We start from the raw sequence: 25,671 nt of genomic DNA, 5'->3' as shown, positions 1-25,671 counted from the left end.
GAAGTTTATCTATACACAAATACATACATTAATGTTTTATATACACTTGTACTAAAAATACAACTTATTGAATTACACTATGATTACAAGTAATTCTGAAAGATAGCTTTTGACTATCAAAAATTCAATCATAAAATATAAGAATAATGTGATAAACAACTTGTAAACAGGGTTGTTTTGCAAGACATTTTGGAGCATGCGCAAACTGCTGCAGCAACCATTGGATATTTTGTAGTTGCCATGCGACCAGGAGTACATTGCGTCTCTGTCATAGATACGAAGCTTGAATCTGGTTCAAATTCAGTGGTGGAGATGGAACAGGGGCACCATTCAATCCTTTGCTGTATTTACTTCTTTACAGGAAACTTTTCTTTGCAGTCTGTAATCTGTCCCACCCTTCCAGAATACCATTCAGGCAACTAACCCAGTTGGATCCCAGCTTTGGTTCATCCTTTTGTGATAACCTATCCACATTACCTGCTGTGACTTGAGCTGTGCAGCAAACAGACAACATGGTGGAAATGACTCGGCTAGAATTACACATGATTCACCACGTAGCTCTCATACGAATGACCCAGTAGTCTCTCTATCTCTGTCTTGGGCACCACCCAGCAGCTGCTTCGGTGGCGTTTTTGCACCGAGTCCTTCAGCGTCTTGTCTTGCAGGGTAACTGGCATTTGCTCTGATCCCCACCTCAGGATCCCTCTGGCCAGAATTTGTTCCTTCTTAACTTGATGAAGACCTTCATCCACGTAGTCTTTCACCACTGTTATATTAATGTCAGCGCGTTGAAACTGGCCTGCAGATGGATAAAGGACAGAAATGATGAGAAGTAACAACTTAAACTCACTTCCTGTATTCATCTATAAATTTGAGGTATCCGATTATTATTTTTTGACACTTGATTGAGTAAATAAGCACGTTTGATTGCTCTATTTATCATTTACATTTAACACTAAGATCATAGACTGTACATAAAAGATGGAAAGTGTCTTCGAGTCTAAAAAGTAAGGCCTTCTGTAGTGTGCTACATTCTTTTGTTAAAAGTTTTAAAATCCATGTGTACAAGAGATTGTTTACATAATGCTTGTTTGGTATATTACAAAATAGTCATCATCACATCAAGTACTGGAGTTGGCTGACAAGTCAGTACAGTATGAATATGCAGCAGCCCCCATTTACACTGTCAGGTCCACTACATTATTAATGATGCATCATACTTCAAAAAACTATGATGATGAAATGCTTTAAATGGTAAAATAGTCAAATAAAATAGTAAAAATGGTCAACAACAGGCTTCAAAGTAATGGTGATAGTGGCTACATAATCTTTTATGTAGAGTCTATGATTAAGCAAAGAGACATACTAACCCCAAATCCCATTAGCTCCTTAGACTACCTTAACCTGGATGACTGAGAACCTACGCTGACATTTACAGTTGCGATGGGATTTAAACATTTGTAGCATTATTTAGCTGATGTTTAGGTTGGCAATGGTAGAAATTAGAAAGGTTGTACATTAAACTGTTGACAGTGAGGTTTGCAGGTTTTTTTCTAGTAATCAGATCAGGAAGGAGATATTGATCCTGAATATTTTTGTTTATTTGCTATTTATTTTTTTATTACATTCAAGGGAACTATTGGCTGAGATGAAACATCTTCCAGAAAACTAAAGAAGTCCAGTTGTCTTCTTTTTTTAAGCTAGTAAGACTGAATACAACAACTCTCTTTCTATAACTGATATCACATCTAAAGAAATGAAAATTGAATGTCGTGGCCAGCTTTCTTTTAAACCACTGGGCACAGTAGCCAACAGTGTAGTATTTAAAATGGTTTTGTAAGTGGGAGCTTTTTATCTGCAATTAAGTATTTTAAGTGTTTTATGCCATATGTACCAAAACAAAACAACATATTCATTTTCAGTGGAAGCTTCAGTGTACGCACCCAGAAGGCCTTGGGTGGAGCCAGAAAGCCCTCGCCCATCTGTGATGTAAAAACCCAGGTGAGCCAACTGCAGGTAGCTTGGATGTTTATAATGATGGAACAGGACCAGGAACTGCACGCCCTCTGCCAGCTCGATCCAGCAGCTCTGGTGGTTGTCCACAGTAACAGTCACGCCTTGCCTCGTCACTGATCCCTGCTGATTGATGGGAAGCGTATCCCGCCCTTCACCTTCCAAAACTACAGCGTCCAGCGTGAGTGTGATCATGATGTCACCAGAGTTGCCCGTGACCGCGGAGATTGTGAGCTGGTCAAAGTAGTTTCGCAAACGGTCTTCAACACCATCTTTGGAGGGAGCCCCCATTAGGTGGCCATCTACAATGATATCTTGAAGAGAAAGGAGACATATGTAGATGTTTAAACACCAAAATTACAGTGTCAGATTATAGATCTTATTGCTCTGCATACTTCTCTCTGGGTCTTCCAGCAGTCTGAGGACATCATTAGCCCTGCCATCTACTGTGAAACACAGGTTTTGGTGAAGCTTTGCTAGCTGGACCACAAAATGAGGATCTCCATCAACTGCAAAAGATAATATTTAGTATATACATTAACTACTGAAATTAGTTTAAGGGCCTACTAAAGAGAAAATAAATAAAATGTTGACTCAACCTGATGAGGAGAATCCCCTGATGGCTCCCATTTTGGGTTGAGGCTCTAAAAACACAAGACATTCAGCTAAAGGACAATCCTCCTCACTCCCAAGCACTGAAACCAATGACAGGACTGTATTGCAAGCAGCATCTTTACACTTAATGACTTTATATGCAGCTTTTGCATTCTCAAATACTCACCAAAAGTGTCAGTAATATACCCTGAAAATAAGTCAGACATGTATTGTAAAGAAACATTTCAGGTCGTAAGTGAGAGTAGAGTATTGCTTCCAATATACATCGAAAACTTACAGTTATCTTGATCGTCATCGTAATCATATTCATAGGTTGCATCATAGTCTGAGAAATGGAAACAATGTATGAAAAGCAGGTTCACTTCACACTGCACTGCTCACCAAAGGAGCTGATTTTAGAAATAACAGAATATAATGATTTAATCATGATGCTTACCTTTCACCAGGTCAATATCTATTTAATAGAAAAGATATGCAAATTATTACTGATTTATATTCTTCTCCTGTGCTGCATATGACAAGTTGTCATGGTGTATTTTAACAGCTAGATAATGTTACTGAATCTAAGAACTGTGTTTAAGAAGGATTCTGAGGTGCATTGATCTGACAGCTATAGGTACAGTATTTTAAAATGCAAATTTATCATTTTAAAATATATATAACACAATTTTGAAAAGCATTTGATTAATTTCCTCTTATGTTGTTTTTATAGTTTTATAGTTTAATTTTGTTTTATTTGCTGTTTTATTTACTGTTATATTGTTTATATTTCCATTTCCTGTGTTGTAAAGCACTTTGTGATTTTTTTTTATCTGTGAAAAGCGCTATATAAATAAATTTTACTTACTTACTTACAATTATAAAATATGTTGTTTTTGCTTCAACACTGAAAATAAAGCATTTCTTTAATTCTTTAAAGTGAACATTTCCACCAGAGAATAATTTCCCCTCCAATGTTGCCAGATGCTTTAATTTCCAGAGACAATTTTATGAAGGGGAACTATTATGCTCAATTATCACTTTCTATTTTTTTTCATCCTATTTGTCCATCCCTCCTTCTTTGTCTTTGGATGAACTCGGTCAAAGTGAGGCATTTTCTTATTTTTCAAAATTTCCTGCCTTCGATAATACAGGAAAAATGTACAACAACACAACAACATCAGCTGAGTTCTTCAGTGACCTGCAGTAAGCTGAGCTTCCTTTGCCATACTGAACCAGGAAATTGGTCCTGGTATGAAATAAAGATACCCAAAGAGTGATCAGGATGTCAGCATTTAGCATATCTGACCACTACAGTATGTTCACTATGTACAAGAGTTTCATTTTGTGCATCATAGTTGTTTTTTTTTTATTAAACTTGTCCATAATCTCGAGTGTGTCCTAACTTTTTAGTCCTGCCCACTTGCAGTGAAGCCTTCTGTTTGTGAGGTGCTGCCAGTCAAAGGGTGTATTAACTGATTTCAGATGGCAGATCAATTAAAGAGCTATGTCAAGGTCCAGTATAAGATGAACAGGAATTATTCTAAACTTAGACTTATGCTAACCTACTCTAGAATCCAAGAATAAAAGTACAGGGCACTACAATAGGTCCCCTTTAAGTAAATTATATTCTAGTATATGATATAACTATTACTACTAGCTCCAGTATAAACAGGTACAAATCTATACAAATCTATACAAATATATACAAATAGCGCTTTGACTAACAAAGCATTTGTTATTATAGAGAGGAAATCCAGTTTTACCTCGTCTTTGAATTTGAATGGAAGAAGAGACATCTAGTGGAGAGACAAAAAACAGTTCAATAAATGATAAACAAACAGTCTACTCCTCATCATCCACCTTATAACTCCCAGGTTGCAAAAAAAGACTTTGACTGTGAATTAAGCTCAGCACACAACAGATGAGATGAGGTGTAACCTACCCAGAAGCTGTGCTGCCTCCCACAGTTGTTCCCCATCTGTTACGCCAGGCATGGGAGCAAAGGTAGCTGACACTAGGGTGGCAATCCTCAGGTCTGTGTCAACATTTGATTTTGTGTTGTTGTTTTCCACTGCTGGAGCTGGAGCTGGAGTGGGAGAGGTTAGTGTAGATGACAAGTGAGTGAGGGAAGGAGTGCTTTCGGGCAGGTGAGCATATGGAGCAGACGATGTGCTGTTCTCTGCTCTTAGAGTCACTTTGACAGGAGGGAGAGCTGCCCGTGCTGTACTGGGTAGGGGGGCAGGGTTAGTTCTGACTGAACTTAGTGGTGGTGAGAGACTGCTGGTGAATGTCAGCATAGGGGTGGTTGTGGGAGTATTTGGTTTCTTGGCATTGGGCAGGGGAGTGGAGACCTTTCCAGGTGCAGGAGGTGGTGCTGTTTTTAAAATCTTTAGCAGAGAAGTGGGTATCTTTCCAGCTGGAGGAGGAGGAGACGTTTTCAGGCCATTATGGGAAGGAGTGAGCTTTTTAGCAGAGAATGGTGCAGGGGCTGTTTTCATAGAGCTCGGACTTGAGGTTGTAGCTGCTTTTTTGGATGATGTAACCACTGATGTTTTGGGGGGTTTTAGGGTATTTGGAGGTGACTTAGGCAGGCCTGGATTTAACTTCTTATGCTTAAGGTTAGGTGGTGAGCTGGACTTCTTTGCTACACCAGCAGCTGACATTTTGGTTGTAGCTGTAGTTGTTGCTGTTGTGGTTATCGTGGCAGCTGTGGTGGGTTCTGGAGTGGTTGGACTTTGAGTTGCTTCATCTTCATCTGGCTTAACTACAACTAAAGAAGTGACTGGTGTAACAAAGTTATATTTGAGGGAGAGGTTGGTTGCTTTATCTGTTAGCAACTTTTGAGTTGCAGGATCAGTAGAATTCAGTTTAGCCAGTAGAAGCTCTTTGATAGTGAAATATGCCCAGAGGCGATGAACAAAGCTGGATATCCCTTCTAAATCTCCCGAACACTCAAGTGAATCTGTTGTCCCATTTTCTTGGGAAATAAACACGTCGTTCTCCAGCTTCATTTGCTGCTTTGAATCTATAGCTGAGACTAGCACCTTTAAATCTTTGACCCCGGTCTTAACTCTCCCAGTCACAACCAACTCAGATCCTTGGAAGTAGTTTGGAAAAAGGGAGCGGGTGACATCAAATGCTTGATCATCCAGATAAGACAGCTGTATGTCTGATAACAAAGGGCTAGCTACTTCATCATAGAAGTCCTTAAGCTGCAAGGCTGCATCTGCATCTTCATACACCATCCGGGCTACACCTCGGTTTTCCAGAGCCAGGCGTTTGAGAAGCAGGAAGTCTGCATCATCTCCAAAGGCAAGGCCAAACAGAGAGGCCGAGCCCAAAGCCTTCTTGGCATTACTGAGGATAGTCTCACTGGATGTGACTCCAATGGTTGCTTCCCCATCAGTGAGGAAAATCACCAGAGGAACACGATGAGATGAGGTGCGTCTGGAAGGGCCAGAGGATGGAGGATTGACAAGCTGGGCAGCTGAGAGCAGAGCTGCATTAATATTGGTCCCTGACACAAAGGAGTGGAAAAAGGAGATAATTAGTTGAAGGCACAAGTTTAACAATCAGCTGATGCAATGATTCAAATTGTGTACAGTGCAGCAGTTCAGTCAGTATCAGTTCTGGACTCACATCCTTCTGCTATAATCCTCTTCACAAACTCTTTGGCTTCCCATACATTCTGCCGAGTTGCCCGCACCGTTTTGCCTTTTTTCCAAGTGTGAACCTTGTCCGAGAAGGTGATGATGTTGAAGTGGTCTCCCTCTCTAAGGTCCCCAAGGATGGTGCTCATAGCTTGCTTTGTCTACTGACAGAAATTCTTGGAATTATTTACAGAAAACCGACGTTGCTGTCATATGTGAGCAAGTTTCTTCATCTTAAGACACTTAATACAGGTCTAGCTATCCAAATGAGCCTTTGTCCACTTTACCTGCTTTATCTTATTGCCTATCATTGAGCTGCTGACATCAATGACAAATATAACATCCTTAGGAACCACAGGAAGTCCCCTAGGTGCAAAGTAATGCACAAAGTAGCCATCATACACCTGACAGTGAGTGAGAAAAGAGATTGTTAAAAGCAACCTTTGCTTCTATCGGTATTACATGTTTATAGTGTGACAAAGTCAGGAATGAAAGGTGCTGACCTGAACATCACCTATGAGGTCTTTTAGATCCACATCATACTGGATGATGAAATCAGCATTAAGACCATTGGAAGAAATGCTCTTCTGTTGATTTAGAGTCGGAGTGTAGCGGACCCGAGCACACTCGGGACTCTGCTCGACATGAGTAGAGGCAGGGGCATCGGTATTAGCTGTGGGAAACATGCCATGAGGTTGGACTCAAAACCAATAGAAGATAATCTACAAAATTTCCATCAAAGTAAGTAGACTTATTTGCATTTTTCTCACCAACCATTTAAGAATATACCATCCCTGTGTGGTATGAAATTACAGCCAGCAAAAACAAGACATTATGTTAAGTCAAATAATGCACATGTAAATATTCTGATGGCTAATCGTTCAGATTTTACCTTGAGCTGGGGTGTTGGTGACCGCTTGGCTTGTCCTAAGAGGAAGGACCTTAAGAAAACTGATGCCTGTCCTCTCTCTTATGCAGACATGTAATGTGAGGTTCTGGACAAGCTGACCGGGCCTCAGACCCAGAGTGAGCTCATAGCGGCCGAGCCGACGCTGTAACAGCTCCTCGTACGTCAGGAAGAAGGACACCCTAGCCCCTGATGGCACACTCACTGCAACACGAAACTTCTCAATTTCCCTCTCTCTGCAAAACCACAAATGTAATATTTGCAAAGTTGTATTTCTGTAAACTGCAAACATGAAAAAACTACCCCCCCCAAAACAAAACATAATATTCTGCAGTTATCAAAGGTGGTAAAAAGTTCCAATTTTCCCTAAGACTGACTTGGTAGCGACAAGTCCTGCTGTTTTTCCTTGCTTCTTAGCTGTGTCGTACATTTTCCTGGCAGTAGCCCTTTCCTTCACCTGGGCCACATACACCTTGCCGCTGGAAGTGCTGATGGGAAAAGGAAAGAAGAAATACCTCTCTGTGTGACACACACGGGGATGTTAAACATGATTTGTTTTACTTTACACATCGTATTTCCACAGAAATTACAAAGCTGCCACACAAACTTGTATACATATCGAGTTCATACAACATGAAAAGGAGGTGAAGGTTATAAACAGGAAGAGTGGAAAAGAGTAATTTTCGTGTAAAAATAACAATAATGGAGCGAGAGAGCTCACAAGCTGATGATCCTCCAGGGGAGTGCCACTGTGTGCTACACCCAGCTAAATCCCAACCAAAACCAGCGCTCAAAAATGAGATTAAATTCACACAGTGCACTTTCTAGGCATCGTGACCACTGCTGGCACGTGACAAGGTGCTAAATTAAGGTCAGGTCCACAGAACAAATATATCCAAAGGGAAAAAAACATCAAGAGCTAACTAAAATAAACCCGCAGCCTTGAAGCGGGTCTTGTTTGAAAAGCAGAGCAGAATGGCATGAGAGAGCAGAGTGGAAAATGAAGGTGCTTATATTTATATGTGTGGCTGGCTGAGAGGGTGAAGGAACGGCTGTACGTCAGTGATCTACACATAGAGTTCTTAGTGTTGGAAGCCGAAATGCCAAAGAACTAACGCAATACATATACCACAACTTTTTTCCTCTGGGTATTTAGTGACATACAGGCAGTCTTATGAGTTCTGAATGTCTGTGTGAAAACATTTATGAATGTACGCAAGTCTGTGTGTGACAAGGAGTGAGAGAGAAATGTCAAGAATTATGGGTGCAAGAAGCTGTACGAGCTCCAAACTCACACATACTTAAAAAATTCAAGTCTAAATCCTCCTGTGTACACACACACACACACACACACGGACAGCTGATGTAAGTGTGTGTCTATGCAGCATATCTGAACTGGCAAGGTGCCTTAGTAAACTGTGTGGGGGAGAAAGGGGAACTGGGCAAACTCCTATTAACTTTTGGACTTGGGTTTACAAAGCTTGGCATTCATGTACCCTCAGGTTCCTCCTCCTCCTGACCTGCTTCCGCTCCCAAATTCAACTCCGGGCTTGCTGTTTGGCCTGCAGTGTTGACTTATTTGTCTTGTTTATATTTAGCATTTTTAAAGGAGAGCGGTTTTGAAACCTCTCGGTCATAAAATTATGCATCTACTCCAGACCAGAATTCTAGTTTCCTACAGCAAAAATGATCTACACGTACTAATTTCTACTAATTTGTCTCAAGTTTTACTTTATGATTCAGGCCACCAATGAAAACGATTACTTCTGTTCATTTCAATTTGCGTTATTTCTCAATTGTGAGATACTCTACATATTTATATTGATACTGCTTTTTTTCTATTATTTATTGTCTTCTCTCTATATAGCAGATAAAAAGTGTTTTTTTCTTGTCCACTTTATAATGTGGGACTTAGTAGCTATGCATTATTATATTTTAATCAATATACAGTGAACACTACTGGAAGACAGTTATTCAAAAGAGTGAGACACAGATTGGGTGCTGTTTCAGGCTTTTAAAGTAACAACAAACAAGTAGAGAAGAAGAAAAGGAAACAGAAAGAACACAGACACACTAACAAAGAAATGATACCATAGGTAGCAGACTTGATAATACTGAGCCGACTTACATGGTGAAGTTAGAGATGAAAGCAGAGGAGGGCAGGTCCACCTCAAAGGCAGCCTCCTTAGTTATTGGGAGCTGGTTCCACACTGAACTCTGGACTGTAGTAACAGCATAGCGGGACACCACTGAACACTTAACAAGGTAGTCTGTCACCTTCAGCTGGAGACATAAAAAATAAGTGAATAACTTAAAGGTTGGAGAAGAAAGCAGCAAACTGAAGGATTTACAGGAGATTCTCGTCACATAGGAGCAAAGCCCTGTTTTACTGTAAAAATACAAGACGTCAATCAAGTCAACTGACTGCAAAAATAGAAATAAAAATAAATAAATTGCAGTTTACTGTAGATTTGCCACCTGTATGAATCTTTCCCAGTTGCCACATGCATATGAACTTACTGTCAATGTGGTATCCTTGTTTTTCTTTTTTTTTATATTACTGATTCTCCTGCATCAAGCCAGTGAAACAACACAAAGCAGTTCCCTGCAGGGTGTCTGTGCTCTCCTGTTGTTTACTTAGGGACTGCTGGCGCCTACTGAGACCAATCTGGTTAATGCTGGCCACATTAGTGCAGGACAAGGCGACAGGCAGGGGGCAGAGACAGCCACATCAGGCTTCCACCTCAGCGGTATTTAGGAAAGCTGTGGTTTGCCCAAGAATTACTGTATGTTACCAGGGAACTGCTACAGACTGAAGTAACCTGAAGGAAAAATCCCACAGTGGAGTTACTGAAGATATCCTGAGAGGCAGTGGTGGTTGACTGTGAAGCTTGTTGTTCAGTTCAGGTTGTGCAACCAACAGAACAGAATGAAATCTGCACAGCTGTTAGAGCCACAGAACAGCCATTACTTAGCACTATTACAAAAAAATGCACAGACTTACCACTGGTTTTGTTGGTTTGCTTTGACGTTTTGCTCTCTGGAAAAGAAACAAGGCACCACATAAAAAAACAAAAAACAAACCACACTGGTATTTCAAGTGCATTTAGGAAATGGCACATTTTGTAAGTGTAACAAGAGATTCTTGGTTCAATCATTTGTCCAAAATGTCCCATTTTTGAATCAATCTGTACAATCTTCCTGTGTGAGGGTTGGGTCAAGATTAAGTGTCATAACAGTTTGAATCAAAGTCATTCATGAATGGAGGGGAAGTGGAACTGGAAATAAATGCTCTCACTGTATGCAGGCCCGGGCCAGGGTTGCACGGTTCGGTGTCCAATGTTAATTCAATACACTAGTCATTGCTGTGTCAATACATTACCAAATATCCTGTGTATTGGTGCGAAGTTAGCATAAACAAATAGTAAGTGTGGAAACCCCCTAAAGAGAAAGTTACGCAACATTAATTATACGGGTTACAGAAAAATAGGACTATATAATAAGATCTTTTTTGGTAATCTTATTATATAGTTCTCCATTGTGCAAACTTTCACTTTAGGAAATATAGCTTTAATAAATTTTAAATATTTCGCAAAGAGTTGACTGAGATTTGCTGGATTTAAATGCATGTTTTTGCGTTTAAAATGCATTAAATATAAAGCTCTGCGTCATTAATATTGTCCTAATGCAATAGGGATGATATTTCAGAAAGCAGCATTAACTGTGTAATAAAAAACCAAAATCTTACCTGTAAATTAATATTCGCGCTAACTTTTGCGTAATAATCCTCTGATAATCCCTCTCGCATGTACAAAGTGAAGAAGACTAGAACACAGGGAACCTTTAAAAACATTTTGCCCTTAATAATTTAGACTTGGTGCTGAAAAATAAGGAAATCGTCCAGTGGTCTCACGCTGACTGAAGCAAGCAGAGCACACGCCTAATTTTTACACTTTTTGCAGTGGGCAGTCCACCCCCTCTCTCGCGTCACCTAAACTGCGGCTTTGATATTGACATAAAAATACATTCAGAAAAGAGCCAAACATCCGTGAGGTGTTGTGTAAGAAAAAATGCCAAAGAGAGTGAAGTTCATTTAGAAACCTGCACGAGTTTTCACGGAAAAGGAGGAGGCCGCTTCCAGCATGCATTCATATATACTGGAAACTTTGGGGACTTAACGAGAACTTCAGGAAAACACCAAAACAGTCTCCCCTCCCCAGCTTCTCCGTAACAGCGCTCCTTAAAATAATCACAGCCGTATTTTTTTTCTAATTACTGCCAAATGTTTTCGTTTCACTCGAGCGACATTTCTCAAAGACCCATTATTTAAAAGAAAAAGGGAAAAAAAGGAAACAGTAACATTGGTCATTAGGTATGTGGGAAGAATTTAGACTTTAATTGTTGCACGTGGCAATTAGAAGAATAAAACAAAGACTCCTGAATTTTAATGCGAATTTATTTTCTCACATATTGGAGATAATTATTCTTATATATTTTCTATGTACAACTTTTATTTATTCGAACTCACCATGCTATTTAATTTCATTACAGTAGTTACAGTCATCCAAGTATAAAGTAAATGTTTTGTTTGGGTGCTGTCCATGGTGCTGATTCCTAATTACATAACTTGATGATCAACAACACATTTTGTTATCTGTACCACAGTTAAATGTACATGAAGGCAAGGTTAAGAGTGATAATGAAAACCCATCTACATCTACAATTTTATTCTTGCCTTCAGCTCAAGACAAAGTGCATTATTACTGTCTATAAATCATTTGTAAACACTGTGTGCTTTCAGAAAAGAAAACCACATTAAGTCTGATGAGACAGAAATATTCCACAGACATCCTGAAAACAGAGCCAGCTGTAGGTTATTCCCTTTTCACTCACTCCTTGTGCTTCGGTGTTGATGTAGTCCCGTGTCTGGAATCACCTCTTCAGCTTCAAAGACCTCCTGTCTTCTATTTTCCCACATTCAGCTGTGACTGGAGTGCATCTCTAAAACTTAGTGAAGCTTATCAGTGGTAACAAATCCAGTTTCACATAACTCAGTTTTCCAGCAAACAGTGTTTATATGTGGTCAGGAACAGTCTGCAGAGCTTCCTCTGGGTTTCTGGTGATGTTGACATTCTGCAAAAATAAAAGCAACAAAAGAATCTTTCAAGACTAAAGTGGAAGTTACTGAAAAACAGAACGATGAATCAGATCTAACTTTAGTACGAGTAGTATGTAATATTACCATTTATGAATCCAACTTTACAATGTCAATAAATTCAATGTAAGTGAAAAAGGGATAATTAAGCAAAGGCATCGTTTCTTCACAACTGCACACATATTTATTTAATCAGTACATACAAATGATACAACTTTACTGCCTACAGATGAATTATTGGCAAAGCTAAGTATTACAACAAATGTGCAGTTATGTAAACTCACCAGTGGCCTCTCTCTGTGTGTGTTGACAGCTTCAATATTGAGGAAAAATGACTCAACCTTACACCCTACAAATGAAGATGTAAGAAAAAGATTTACATAGAGTGAATGTGCGATACCATCATATATATCATATATAATTAAGTTCTTACCACCTACCGTAGGCTATCGGTGTGAGTTTGAGCACAGTGTGAAGAGGGCATCTTAGATAAGGCAGCTCATCTTCAGAGACACAAATGTAAATATTAGAAGAAGTGTTTGTGGAATTAAAATAATATCACAAACTGTTGTATATTGTATCACATGTTTGTGCACAGTTTGAGACGTTTTTTTGTTCTACCTGCAGGTTTGTCAAGGAAATAAGCTAACAGGCAGCGCATCACAGCTTGGTGGCAAATGACCAAAACATTTTCCTGCCTCTCCAGCTCCATGATGACTGGCTCTAGACGATGGACTAGATCTTCATAGGACTGGACAAAAGACATAATTTCAAACATTTTCCCACAAGACCCAGACCCTAACCCAGGCTCATTTTATTCTGATTCTCTTAAGGTACATTTTTGGTAAAATGGTAAATGGTCTGTATTTGTATAGCGCTTTACTCAGTCCCTAAGGACCCCAAAGCGCTTTATACTACATTCAGTCATTCACCCACACATTCACACACTGGCAATGGCAAGCTACATTGTAGCCACAGCCACCCTGGGGCGCACTGACATAGGCGAGGCTGCCGGACACTGGCACCACCAGGCCCTCTGACCATCACCAGTAGGCAAACATGGGGTTAGTATCTTGCCCAAGGATATTTGGAATGCAGCCCGGAGGCAGCCTGGGATCGAACCACCGACCTTTAGTGGCTGACCTGCTCTGCCACCTGAGCTACAGCCACCCCATTTTTCTGGAAATGGTAGGGACAACAAATTGTATAGCTAAAAAAGAGGGGACCCAAATGAAGGAAACAGGAAGCAGGTAGACTAAGCCAAAGGCTAGCATCAATGCTGATCTGATTTAGAACAAAAAAGCAAGAGCAGGAAGAAAATCTGCTTAAAGACACTTAGTCTTTATTATTTTTAAATTTTTAAAGACTAAGTGACCTCCGACAGTGTTTGCAACATTTTGCAAGCTTTGAGCACACAACAATTTGTTTCCTCTCTACAGTTTTGTCAAAGCCACTCTAAAGCTTTATTTTTGAAAGACAAATATCAAATCTTTTTTAGCTCTACATTCCAAACTAAATACTCTCCCTGAATGATCAAGTCAGTGTGCAAACTGCTTCTGGTAAGCTGCTCACTGGCCAACAGAGGAAATTATTTGTACTAGAAAGATTCAGGTGTCAGCAGTGTGTTTATTAAAATCACAGTTATGCTCTCTTGGTTGCATAAAATATATTTCTAAAACTCATTCAGAGCAGGGCTTACCTCACCCTTTGGGTACCGATAGCGATATTTGTCCTGGTCTCTTAGTGCAAATTCTTCTGGGAAATTCTCCTGAATTTCCTCATAAGTTAGTTCCTCACATACACCCTTAGTGAGAAAAATATAACATGAAAATCTTTTTTGCAAGTGTACCGTAGCATAAAAGCACAAAACCTCTAAGGTATTGAAATTTCAGTCTCTTGGAGATTTTAATAGCAGATTAAAATTAAAATTATAACATCCACGCTAACGACTTAGAAAAAGTGGTGATGTGAGCAAAAAGCAAAGTGTATAACTGTGCAATGGCAACATTTCCTTACTAGCACCAAGTACACAGTGAAGCTCATAGTGATGCCAGTAACCAAGATTGCAATTTATGTTTTGGACTGAAGATGGTGCTAGAGGATAAATAATGTTGCAGCTCATCTGTCAAGACACTTGATCAAATATTCATATACGTTACACTCAAAATTGCCTCTTCTGCAAACTTAAAACATTTGTGGATAATTTTATAACGTTTTAATATACTTTGGTCTATTACAGACTGAACCAAAGGGAAAAACATATTAACTGACTATGTAATCATATCAACTTTTCAAGCATTAGAAAAACAAAATGAATCATTTATTGGAATAATTGAATTAGTGTTGCTGAGGTGTTATTGTTTTATAACTCACCGCATCTATCTCATTAAGAGCCTTCCACTGTTCATACTGGACTCCCAGGGCCTCTGCCGTCTGGACAGTCCTCTTCATGTGACTCGTCCACACCTTGAGGTCTATGATTTTCTGTCCTTTGATGAAGGTCGCCAGGGCACTAGCATACTAAGAGAAAGAGTATGATTTTAAGAAGCTAGTTGACCTTTTAGGAAGTAGACTGGCATTTATACCACATTTTTGCAATTTTACTCACCACATGAAATGCTTAAGATTGCAAACTACAGGTAACTAATTTTGCTTTTTCAGAAAATGTCAGTTCTTTATATGTTTTTATTTGTCAGCCAAATTACCTTTTGTCCTCTAGGGGATAAGCCCGTGTCTCCACCAATCCGACCTAACAGGTTGAGTTCGCTCTCTCCATGGCGGCTCAGGTAGATGGATCTTGGTGTGACGTGTATGTTCATGAGGTAGTACACTATTCTGCTCTGAATGTGGTCCTGGACCCGGTTCACAAGGTATCTACTGCCCACATCGAAGATCTTTATGTAGGAGAGTTTCCTGATCAAATTTATGGCATTGAAGATAAAAAAAAAAAAAGTTATGGAAGTATTTTTTATGCATTCTTATCATCACTGGAAGAAAGGTGTCATAGGTCGCACCTGTCTTTCTCATCATCTATAGGCATGTAGCTTGCCCTGTAACAGTCGATGCGCTGGGTGAAATCTTCCATGGCTTCATCTATGTCACGGTCTGCATAATCAGGGCTGCCGAATTTTACTTGCTGAAATCAAAAGAAGGTTTAGATTAAAACATTTTTTTTAATTGCACAACAGCTTCTGTACATACTGAAGTCTACACACAAAAAGGTTATAGCATAGATGTGCTTCTCACCCTGATATTCTCTGCAATGATTTCTGGGTCATCACAGATGGATTCAACGAAGAACACCTGCATTCAAGAAGTCAGTTGAAAAAAGTATTTTTACATCATGAGTAAATACAGTATAGTTAGCGGTTAGCTTAAAGGAACCACATGGTAAGCGTTGATATAACTCTGTACAAAAATCACAGGTAATGACATTATTAAGTAGAAGGTCAATATGATTCTTTGGACTTGACAGGAAATACAACACTACAATATCCAGATGCTCAGCTCCCAGAAACACAAAGTAACAGCTAGCCTGGCTTTTCTTTGAGGCATACACAAAAAATATATCCAAATAAATATTTAGGTTATTATACTCTTAGCTTTTAAACTAAAGCAATATAGGATGTTTTTAGTTGTGCAGGATTGCCTCCATTGCTAGACTCAACCACTGCCACAGCTGAAAACAATTTACCTCTTTGATTCTTGAATATATAGTGACAGAAAATTGATGTAATTTTATTTATTCTACTCTAAACAAGACCCCCCCCCCACAAATAATTGCTTTAAATAGCTGTTTAACACTTACCTTGTAGCCCATTTCCATTGCAAAACTAAGAATGATTGCCCTCCTTTCTCTTGTGGTGTTTGTAGCATCAAATACCTGCATGAGACAGGACACAGGTGTTATCATTTGGTAACAGTGACACGATTAGGTTGTACAGTATAGATGCCATATGTTTCACATTTTTGCTCTTACAATGATAAGAAAAAAAATAATAGATAGAGAAAGTTATTTCAAAATCAGAAGGACAGTTTTAGTTGTCCTCTTACTCACGGCTACTTGCCCCTGTTCCTTTGTGAAGTACAAAGCAACATCTTTGAGTGCAGCTGCTGCACAGGCCCTGGGAGAGAAGTGACACTTGTATATGCAAAGGGATAAAAACTGCAAAAATATGAATGATTGATGAGTGTCGTGTGAAAATGAAGATAAATCAAATCTGTCACACCATGATTTTACAAAATTCTCTTCAGTTATTTACATACTGTTACAAATGCCAATATTAAAAATGGCCAGTCTGTTGTTTTAAATGAGTAAACAGGTGCACCTTTGAGTAGTTAATCTTTAGCGTACTTACTTGCGAATCTTCATGGCTTCCTCATTATCAGGTTTGAAGAATTCAAAGTTTTTATAGATCTTGACGGCCTCCCTGCGGTACTGGCCCACGTTAAACACTGATGGAGTTGATAAACAGAGAAAAATTAACTGTTTCTTTATGACACTTATATGATTAGGACTCAAGAATTCATTTGGAAAACTGACTTTTTGTCGGAACACCGATCCAGTTCAGGTAACGAGTGAGCTTCTTGGAAATGTATGTCTTCCCTCTGGCTGGCAATCCAACCATCACAATCATTGTGGGAGAGTTACAGAACTGAGGCACAGAGGCTGAGAACAAAGTAAACACACAAAAAACACAATGAATTCTTTCAGGTACACTTGGGACTTGTGAGCTGACTGGGTTATTCAGCATTAGAGCATCTGTTTCGTGTTCAGTGGGTCACATGCAATCTAGAACATGTTTTGTCTCTGGCTGCTGAGGTTGTTTTCATTAACAGAGAGAATAAGAGCTTCACAGTGCTGCTCAAATGTCAAGTTTACGGTTGGTGTAGTAAGTTGCATGGGTTTTGTCTGTGCACAAAACAACTGCCCAACTGACCAAAAAAAATCAAACGGACACAAAAGCAGAACAGAAATTAAATAAAACTCTTTAGGTAGTCACATCTTAGAAGCAACCAGAGAAGCACGCTGCATCATACGGCTGACAGGACAAAATGCCTTTAATCTCCAAGTGTGTTAAAATGTCCCTGCATGTTGTTAAAGCTCAGCTCAGCTACTGCAAGAATTTCCAAATGTAACAATATTAATCTCCCTGGAAAAACCTAAATTGGTTTAGACTTTGTCACCTATTATTTATGAAGGAGCAGCAAGCAAAGGAAAACTTCATTAGGTGCCTTTATAAACGCATCTTACCTTACCAAGGAATGGTCCAGTAGTCTCAATACTACTGTGTCTCAAAGTTCAGTAATTTATAACGTAGACTGCTTTGTTGCTTGCCGGCTAGCTGTACCCCAACAGGTACCCGGATGGCCTGTGTATATGTCCATATGAGGACATGGAAAGAGTTAGCCTCCAGACTGTTCGATTATGAATGGAGTATGCAGCGTCAGCAAAATGCTCAAAGGACCATGCCAGACACTCAACTGAGAGCCAACTCAGACCTGGTTTGGTCTAGGCTGGCTGTAATCCCATCGCTGTGTCTATGTCTATGTCGCTCTCACACTGCTGTCTTTCTACGCGTCTCCCCTGAAAGGCCTGAGCTCAGTTCAAAATTAACAGGAGAGAAAGGTTAGAGTGTAAAACAGACTTGTGACTGCTGGACGTCTTGATGCTGATGAAAGCTTTTGCTGGAGCAAGAAATAAGTTGAAGCAGAGGCAGAACAAACATCAGGGAAGATAATGTACTGTAATCTCATACTTAAAGTGAGACAGGCTTTTACTAAACTTACACCCTCTCCTGCGGTTCAAGTTGCCTCCAGTCCATGGCACCCAGATCTTGAGCAGAGGTGTCTGTGTAAGATTTTTATGCTCTGTGGATATATTAATTGCCAAAGCCATGAGGCCTGTGAAGCAGGTCGAGGAGTTAACGACTGAGACGCACAGTCCTGTGATCTGTGTGCATATGTGTGCCTCACTGAACACTAACTACTGCAGGTCAGGTGACAGTTGCTAAGGAGAAATAAGCTACTTGGTAGGCAGGAGGGGGAGGAACTGAGGCCATGCTGCTTCTCTGCCTCTCCATCTGTTTCATGATTTAAAAGGCTTGAGAGAAGCTGCCAACAGAAGGACCCCTCATGAATTCGGATGAGCTGAGCACTGCTTGTGCTGCTGCACAAGCTGTACAGAAAGTGCAGTGCCAGTATTCTCCTTCCTTACCACTAGATGGCAGTTTAGACCATCTGTTTAGTCGCTCATAATCAAAACGGTCAAAATTTCAAATAATTAAATAATTCCATATAAGCCAACAACAACGATTAGACAGCACTAACCACCACTGCTCTGCCTAATTTAGGCCACATAGTTCATATCAACAGTCATCTAACAGTTATTTATATTATGGCTGAAGAAATCACGATAGTAGACAACATTAGACAGATCGGATTACCCCTATGAGCAAGTATTTGGTGATGGTGGAAAGGCGGGACTCTTCAATAGTAAAGGGCTTCAGACAGAAGTGGGAGGGGCATCCTACCTTTACGCTTTCAAAGTTGAGGGGGAAGAGAAGATACAAAGAAGAGCTTGGAAGGACTACAAACAACAAAAGCAAGCAAAAATAATGTTTTAAAAGAAGTCAGCCACTTCCTGTCAAAGCCCAATTAAAGGTTGTGTAAGAACAGAATGAGTGTTCCTGTATGTGGTTGGAACAATCACTTTCTTGAGCTATGAATCATTCAAGCATTTAAACAGCAGCTAACTCAAAGGATAAATCAGTGTTGTGTCCACCAATAACAGAAAACAAAGCAATTTTAAATATGTATCATAAGGTATTTTTTCTAGCAGCATGCCACAAAACATAATTTAGCCCAATTTGTTGAGTTGAATCTCTGAAAAATGGCAAATATAACATAGTTTGATAGGCATTAAATAACAATGTGATTCTCACAGAGTTATTAGCTGAAAACCTGGATTATATCAGCATGGTGTGCAGTACGTTCTCAAAGAATTTGAGGAAACCTGAAAAGTGGAGGACAAAAAGAAGTGGCAGGCCTAAAAAAGTATCTACAAGACATAAGCAGCATCTCAAAGCCAGGTCTTTAAGAAATAGGAAAGAAAGACCTGAAAGGCCTGAGATAGGACCTGAGAGGTGCATATGATCAATCAGATATACTGTTCCCTAAAGCCTCATCAGAAACGTTCGCAATGGAAGAGCGGCTGTCAAGAAGCAATTTCTAAACAAGGTAAACAGGGACATTATTGTTAGTATGTATGGAGGAGGTCAGGAGAGCAGTACAGCAGTGAGTGCTTACAACCTTCTGTAAAACACAGTGAAGGCTCTGTGATGATCGGGTCTGCATTTCAGCTAGACTCTTTGAATTATGAACCCAGAAAAGTTACATTACATTACATGTAAAACCATCTAGAAAGCATCTGATTGGCAAGGGGTTTGTTTTCTTTTTAGAAATAGCAATAATCCCAAACACACTGCCAATGTATTAAAAGGTTATCTGTATAGAAAAACACACAATCGAACACTGTCAGTCTTGGACTGGCCTCCTTGGGGCCTGGGCCTTATTAATATTGAGATTGCATTATGAGATCATCTTAAAAGACAACAAAACCAAAGATCTTTGAATGTCTTCAAGAAGTCTGGAGAACTATTCCTAAAATCTCCTTAAAGAATAACAAGAAAGCTGCCTAAGAGAGCTCAGGCTGTGTTTGTAAGAATAAATGTGATCACATCAGATATTTTCAAGATCATTCGAATTATGCAAAGTCTGTTTTTGCTTTTTATGCTGTACTTTCATGTTTGTTTGCACATAATTTAATAAATAAAAATAAACTAACGCACCGATTTCCTATTTTCCGAGCAAATATATAAAGAAATGTGGGGTGGCCCATTTTTGCACAGTACTGTACATCCAGCGCTCAGCTAAGACTGTGTAGTACATTCATGGTGCTTCTCTGCCACTCCAGGGTAAATTAACTTTTTATATCCATTGTTATCACTTGTTTTAATGATCTGTCAGGTGGTGCTAATAAAAAATACAAGTTGCACTGCAGAGTTGGAAACAATTGCTTTGAATTATTCCCTGTGGCTTTCAGTTTCTCTTCTCAGCTAACAGTAGCTCCTGATGTGTGCCGTTTCTCCAAATCTCATTTCAAGTGTCGAGAAAAAGACAACCTGCAAGTTTTGAGCAGAGCACTTGAGCAAAACTTTGACTATCTGCACCACAGTTAAGTCTTTGTTTGATAAAGACACAATTTTTTTAGTTTTCCCTTGATACACCAAAGTGGAGTAATTTAATACACGCTTGAGATACTCGGTTAGGTTTGGTTTGCAGTGTGCTTTGGATCATTATCCATTATTGCACTGTGATGGACTGTGCAATTAGTTTTGCCACATTTGGCTGAATCTGAACAGAGAGTATAGGGCTGTCCACCTTAGAATTCCTTCTACCTCTACTATCAGCACTCCCATCGACAATAAACATCAGTGACCCCAAGTTGTCTTTTGTGGTATTTCAAGCCTGTTGGTGTTGCTGAGCTGGTCAGTGCACCCTTTATAAGAATATATCAGCCATCCAGATTTTAAAACTCCTAAAGATTTTCCTATCACTTTAGATTTACTTTTGTTTATCAGCCTTGTTAGGTGTCATATTTGAAATTACAAGAAAAAGCTACAAAATACAAATCTGAAGCTTTAAATCAAGTTCAGATATTTTGTCAAATTCATCTGTCATGTAAAGTCAAAGGAACTGGTCTCACCTGCCTATGAAACCACTTGTCAATCAACTGCTAATCAATTTTGAGCCTCTGAAAAAAAGTCTACTTGACACAGTGTACTGTGAAAACCCTCCCTGCCATCATTAGCCACTCATGACATTTGCTTGCGACACTTGCACAAGTCCAAGTACTCAAACCTTAATGTCAACTACTCAAACTTCAGAGAACATCGTGACCCAGTTCTGGACCATGTTTAAAGGGCAGCTAGCCTTGGGATAAGCTCAACAGAAGGAACATACTATTCTATTGGCTGTTTTTCTTGGTAGGAGAGGTACTTCCAAAAACAACGGCCATGCAGGATTGGAGTGCTTTATAATGTTTCTTTATATTTCGTCCAACTTAAAAGAAGTCATTTAACACGTGAGAAAATTACACCAAATAGTAAAAAAATTGAATATAATAATAATCTCTCCATGATCTCTGTGATAAGGCGCACTGATCACTTATTTGTTTGCTTGTTTTAGTTTCTGTTTTAGTTTCTTGTTTACCTGTTCAAGTGCATGAGCCTTTTATTATCTCATAACCTTACTTCACTTCTTTGTTGTTCATTCATGATCAATGTATTACCTATAAACAAGGCAACCAGTGATGGTATAGATCAAAAATAAAGCAAGCTGCACACGCAATTTCTCATTGTTTGTGGGCGATTTGTATTCTTATCTTCCTTTAAAGTGGAAGTTGATTCATTGATTGGTAGGAACACATTCAATTATTTACTCATATTTATGTTGCATTCAGTATGTCCATGTTGTTGAATCACATATTAATAGAGATTTTCTTGCAGTATTTTGTCTGGATATTGCTAAGACACATGCTCTCTTTAAAGGTAGTTAATCTGTGATCTCACCTGCGCTATCATGTCTTCGGAGCCTCGTATGTTCAAGCTGGGGAAGCTCCATTCTGTGCAACACTCCAACAAAACAACCAACAGACCATCAGCACAATCAACAGACAGAATTATATGGTCAGTGGCAACAGGATTACTGCTCTTTTTAAAGAACCCGAACAGAGTGCCAAAGTATTTTCAGCTCACCCCCACTCCCACTCTTCAGAGTCCTCAACATGCTGACATATGATAGCAGCACACTGGGCTTGTCCTTTGCCGTTTGCCAGGGCCAGAGTTCACAACAAACATAATGAAAGGGGAAGCAGCACTCATAGGATGCATCATAATAAGTGCAAAGGTCTTTGAGATGGTAGTTGCTGTTTTGCAAATGAAGATATGGCAGCATTCATGTTAAATTGCTATCTCTTATCATGCACGTCTGATTTAAAGTACATCAGGGAGATCATTGTCATCGACTGTGTGATATATGTTCGGCCTCACTGGGCTTGTTGGGCCACTGGAAGCAGTGGGATAATGTGTTATTTATATAAAAGCCAGACTTAAACATGAGACAAGTCTTTAAAGCCTACCCAATATTATATTATCTAATTTTCTAGCCATCCATCAATACATTTTCTTCCACTTATACAGGGCAGGGTTGTGGGGGCAGCAGCATAGGAGCCCAGACATCCCTACAACCTCCTCTTGCTTGTCCAGGGGAAAAGCAAGAAATTCACACGGCAGCCAAGAGATATAATCTCTCCAGCTTGTCCTGGGTCTCCCCCGAAACACCACACAGGAGGTGCCCAGAATTCCTTCAAGGCAGTCCGAAAGACTTTTTCCATGTCCCAATTGTGATCTCGGTAACAGGGGATTGGTCTCCCCACGGCTGCTCCCACACAGACCCAGGGAAGTGGCTGATGGCCGCTCCACTCCTAAATTAGTACCTGTTGTTAGCAAAACCCTGATATGTGCTGTCAGGTATTCATGGAGGGCTGCTAGCATCTTCAGCCAGTAGGTGTGAGTTATGCCAGGTCCTGGTCCAGCTCTTCATAACAGAGACCCATTGCTTGTCTGCCTTTGTGTTGCTGAGTAGTTCTTCATCTAGGAGGTTGCTGTGGTCTGCTCTTAGGTCCATTTACATTTTAGGAACGTCAGCTAGAAATGATTTTACTTTAAGTATACAGTAAATATAAAAATTTTAATTTTTTAAACAAGGCCATAGGATTTTCTTGATACAGACCTCCCCTTTGCCCCCCCCCACACACACAAAAAGAAAAACACTTTAAACTGTATTTCACACCTGAGAGCTTATGAACCCATGAGAAACAGCACGTAGATGTTTGCGGCTCTGTCCACAAGCTTCTCTCAGTAACCCTATGTCACAGAGTGTGGTTTACAGGAAGTGTAACTGAAGTTACCTCATATCTACTTTACATTTACAGAAAACAGCAAATTGTAAAAACACAAATGTAATCAGAATAATGTGTCATTTATTATTAATTATTGTCAATTCCAGTTCAGTGTAAACTTCCTTTGCGGTGCCAACATTTATGTATTGTCACAATATTTATGTATGCCTGGATTTCCTCATCCTGATCAGACATCTAATGAGAAATTTACAGAAGACACACACTAATGGGCCTTCCCACGCACCAAGTTGTCATACTGGCTAAAGATGAGAGTTATGAGTAGAACTGGCACACCATGATAAATATCTTGGTACATGTAAAACCATTTAACAAATTTCCCACGTGTGGGACTAATAAAGGTTATCTTATCTTATTTACCATGTTAAAAAACTTTGCTTTTAGGTTGGCCGATTATATAATTCGGAGGTCTTTTGCCAACATGTTACTCAGCAGGATCCCAGCGGTCATGCATTCATGTTTCTGTCCACCTGTTAAGCGTTCCTAGGGCCAGTCCTTGAATAATCACTCAGCACCTCCTGTTTTAAACTTTTGTATTTTGATAAAAGGATCATCTACCCATAAACCTTTGGTAATGTAGTAATGTAGTGTATTACTGTGGGTTCCATGTGTACATATTTCTACAGTAGAACCACAGCAACGTCTCTGTGGGCTGTTTTGTATTGTTTATAAAGTGCATTGCAGACCATGTTGCAGACTCATGTAAAGATTCATAGTGAAACTGATTCTCTAGCCACTGTAGCTTCAGTGACTGTGAGCACGTATTCAAACCAAGGAAAATATATGTCAGAGCTGCTTGTGCAAAAGAACTGATGGCCTGATTGCAAGATGAGTCGATGTATAATTTTAAATGTCAGACTGAAGTTGTTCACTTTTTCTTAATTTGGTCTTTTTGATCAGTATATACAAAAGTAAATAAAAAAACATTCTGAAATTAACCAGAGCGATCAACAAATATGGAAAAACAACCCAGCGTCTGTGATGTAATCTCTAAAACGTCCATGTATTGGAGTCATTAAGATTGTGACCACTACGATGAGAAAATAAAGTGGACAGCAAAGAGCAGAGAGAGAGAGAGAGGGAAAGGGCGTGAGAGCAAGACAGAGACACAAACTTGACACTAGTAAACAGACAAAACTGACTACACACAGGTGACACTGGAGAAGACGCAAAGAGGAGAGACTAAGACTGATTGGACATGACCTTATTAATTGGTGGTCACATATTCTGTAGCATATACTGATAAACTGCATTTATCAAACAGTTTTAGTTCCTAAATAAGTTTTTTTTTTTTTTTGCTTTGATTTTCCCTCGCCTGTCCCGTTTGGTTCTTTTGCCATCAGAATTATTCTCTAAAGGCAAAGAAAGATGCCCAGTGGATTCACTTTACCAAATGGACCATCCCGGCCTTTCCGTCTTCACACTGCCCTACTGGCATCCTGAATTATGTATAAAAGCAATCCTGATACAGCTGAACTCCGATCTCAAACCATGAAATTCTCCCAGGTGCTGACTTCTCCTGAGCATCCATGAGCCCAAATAAACTTTCTTGTTTAGAAACAATCAGAACTGGTCTTCATTTCAGCTTCATATTTAGCCCACCATTTCAAATCAAGATATTAATCTATGTGAATTGATTATAGTTCAGTCAAGCTTCTGTGTAACTTACTTTGTGTCAGTAATGTCTGCTGTTGTATTCCAGGCCAAAGGTTTATAATATTGTTTACTATGGGTCAACCAGGACAAGTGATGGATGGAATTTTACTTTGGTCATCGAAATCCTAGACAGGGACGAGGACCAAAGTTAGAAAGTATTGCTATCAAGTAGGGCAATATATTACTTAAAACGTATTTAATTTTGTAGGCTGTGGGACAGATTTACAACAAAATGCTGAGCTAGGGTGAAGGAGTGTTGTAGGCCTAATAACCAAATAATACAGTGTAAGCTCACATTTTATTCATGTGTTTCTCTCTGAGATGCAGATTAAAGAACTGCCGCTGACAAGAATAAATATATTTTTGATCTAAGGGATATATTTTCTGATGCCAGTCACTGGGCACTGTGCATGAGGTCCTGATGACTGATATGCAGGTGCAAAAGAAGATTTGTCTATAGGACAGCTGCATTATAATGGCACAGTGAACCACGCAGATCTACTCGGCCTGGGGGAGCTCCCCTCCACCTCTTTACAGGTCCCATGTCGTTAGGTTTTTACTACTGTCCACTCAGCACTTTACAGTCCATCCCTGATCATATTCGGAAGGGTATTTCCAGTCTCTTTTATAAACTACCTTTAAAAAAAAAAAA

At 39.5% G+C, this 25,671-nt stretch overlaps 2 protein-coding genes across 3 annotated transcripts; both read right to left on the bottom strand.

Moving 5' to 3' along the window:
* Positions 1-62: 62 nt before the first annotated feature.
* Positions 63-9,287, bottom strand: itih6 (inter-alpha-trypsin inhibitor heavy chain family member 6). Its single transcript, XM_005918794.3, has 14 exons — positions 7,545-9,287; positions 7,153-7,403; positions 6,764-6,933; positions 6,548-6,664; positions 6,250-6,421; positions 4,553-6,127; positions 4,374-4,406; positions 3,065-3,082; positions 2,906-2,953; positions 2,795-2,815; positions 2,613-2,708; positions 2,409-2,522; positions 1,944-2,327; positions 63-799 (listed from the first exon to the last, which is right to left on the bottom strand). The coding sequence occupies exons 1-14, from the start codon at positions 7,595-7,597 to the stop codon at positions 537-539; spliced, it is 3,315 nt and encodes a 1,104-aa protein (XP_005918856.2). The 5' UTR covers positions 7,598-9,287; the 3' UTR covers positions 63-536.
* Positions 9,288-9,343: 56 nt separating this feature from the next.
* Positions 9,344-23,145, bottom strand: pfkfb1 (6-phosphofructo-2-kinase/fructose-2,6-biphosphatase 1). Of its 2 annotated transcripts, none has more exons than XM_005918790.3 (17): positions 21,955-23,145; positions 16,866-16,991; positions 16,681-16,777; positions 16,380-16,446; positions 16,131-16,205; positions 15,569-15,625; positions 15,337-15,458; positions 15,028-15,235; positions 14,696-14,842; positions 14,022-14,126; positions 12,944-13,073; positions 12,763-12,825; positions 12,607-12,671; positions 10,916-12,300; positions 10,172-10,207; positions 9,688-9,989; positions 9,344-9,450 (listed from the first exon to the last, which is right to left on the bottom strand). In XM_005918790.3, exons 1-14 carry the CDS (start codon positions 22,004-22,006, stop codon positions 12,241-12,243), a joined length of 1,374 nt encoding a protein of 457 aa, XP_005918852.1. In that variant the 5' UTR covers positions 22,007-23,145; the 3' UTR covers positions 9,344-9,450; positions 9,688-9,989; positions 10,172-10,207; positions 10,916-12,240. The 2 variants fall into 2 exon arrangements, with proteins under 2 accessions (XP_005918852.1, XP_005918851.1); XM_005918789.3 differs by lacking the exon at positions 21,955-23,145 and adding an exon at positions 18,113-21,947.
* Positions 23,146-25,671: the final 2,526 nt, after the last annotated feature.

Source organism: Haplochromis burtoni, unplaced genomic scaffold, assembly GCF_018398535.1.
Source record: "Haplochromis burtoni strain Fernald_Lab_line unplaced genomic scaffold, NCSU_Asbu1 Contig_31, whole genome shotgun sequence".
NCBI classification, from domain to species: domain Eukaryota; kingdom Metazoa; phylum Chordata; class Actinopteri; order Cichliformes; family Cichlidae; genus Haplochromis; species Haplochromis burtoni.
This window is presented reverse-complemented; position numbering and strand designations above follow the sequence as displayed.

Bases quoted from the DNA above. Each gene is read 5' to 3' on its own strand.
- itih6 (XM_005918794.3), bottom strand. From the start codon at position 7,597: ATGTACGACACAGCTAAGAAGCAAGGAAAAACAGCAGGACTTGTCGCT. The intron at 7,404-7,544 runs GTCAGTCTTAGG...GTGGTTTTGCAG, and splicing joins GCAGGACTTGTCGCTACCAA to AGAGAGGGAAATTGAGAAGT. The intron at 6,934-7,152 runs GTAAAATCTGAA...TGTTTCCCACAG, and splicing joins CACCAACACCCCAGCTCAAG to CTAATACCGATGCCCCTGCC.
- pfkfb1 (XM_005918789.3), bottom strand. From the start codon at position 18,221: ATGGCTTTGGCAATTAATATATCCACAGAGCATAAAAATCTTACACAG. The intron at 15,236-15,336 runs GTGCGACCTATG...AAATTTGATCAG, and splicing joins ATAGATGATGAGAAAGACAG to GAAACTCTCCTACATAAAGA. The intron at 12,301-12,606 runs GTGAGTTTACAT...TTATTTTTGCAG, and splicing joins CACACAGAGAGAGGCCACTG to AATGTCAACATCACCAGAAA.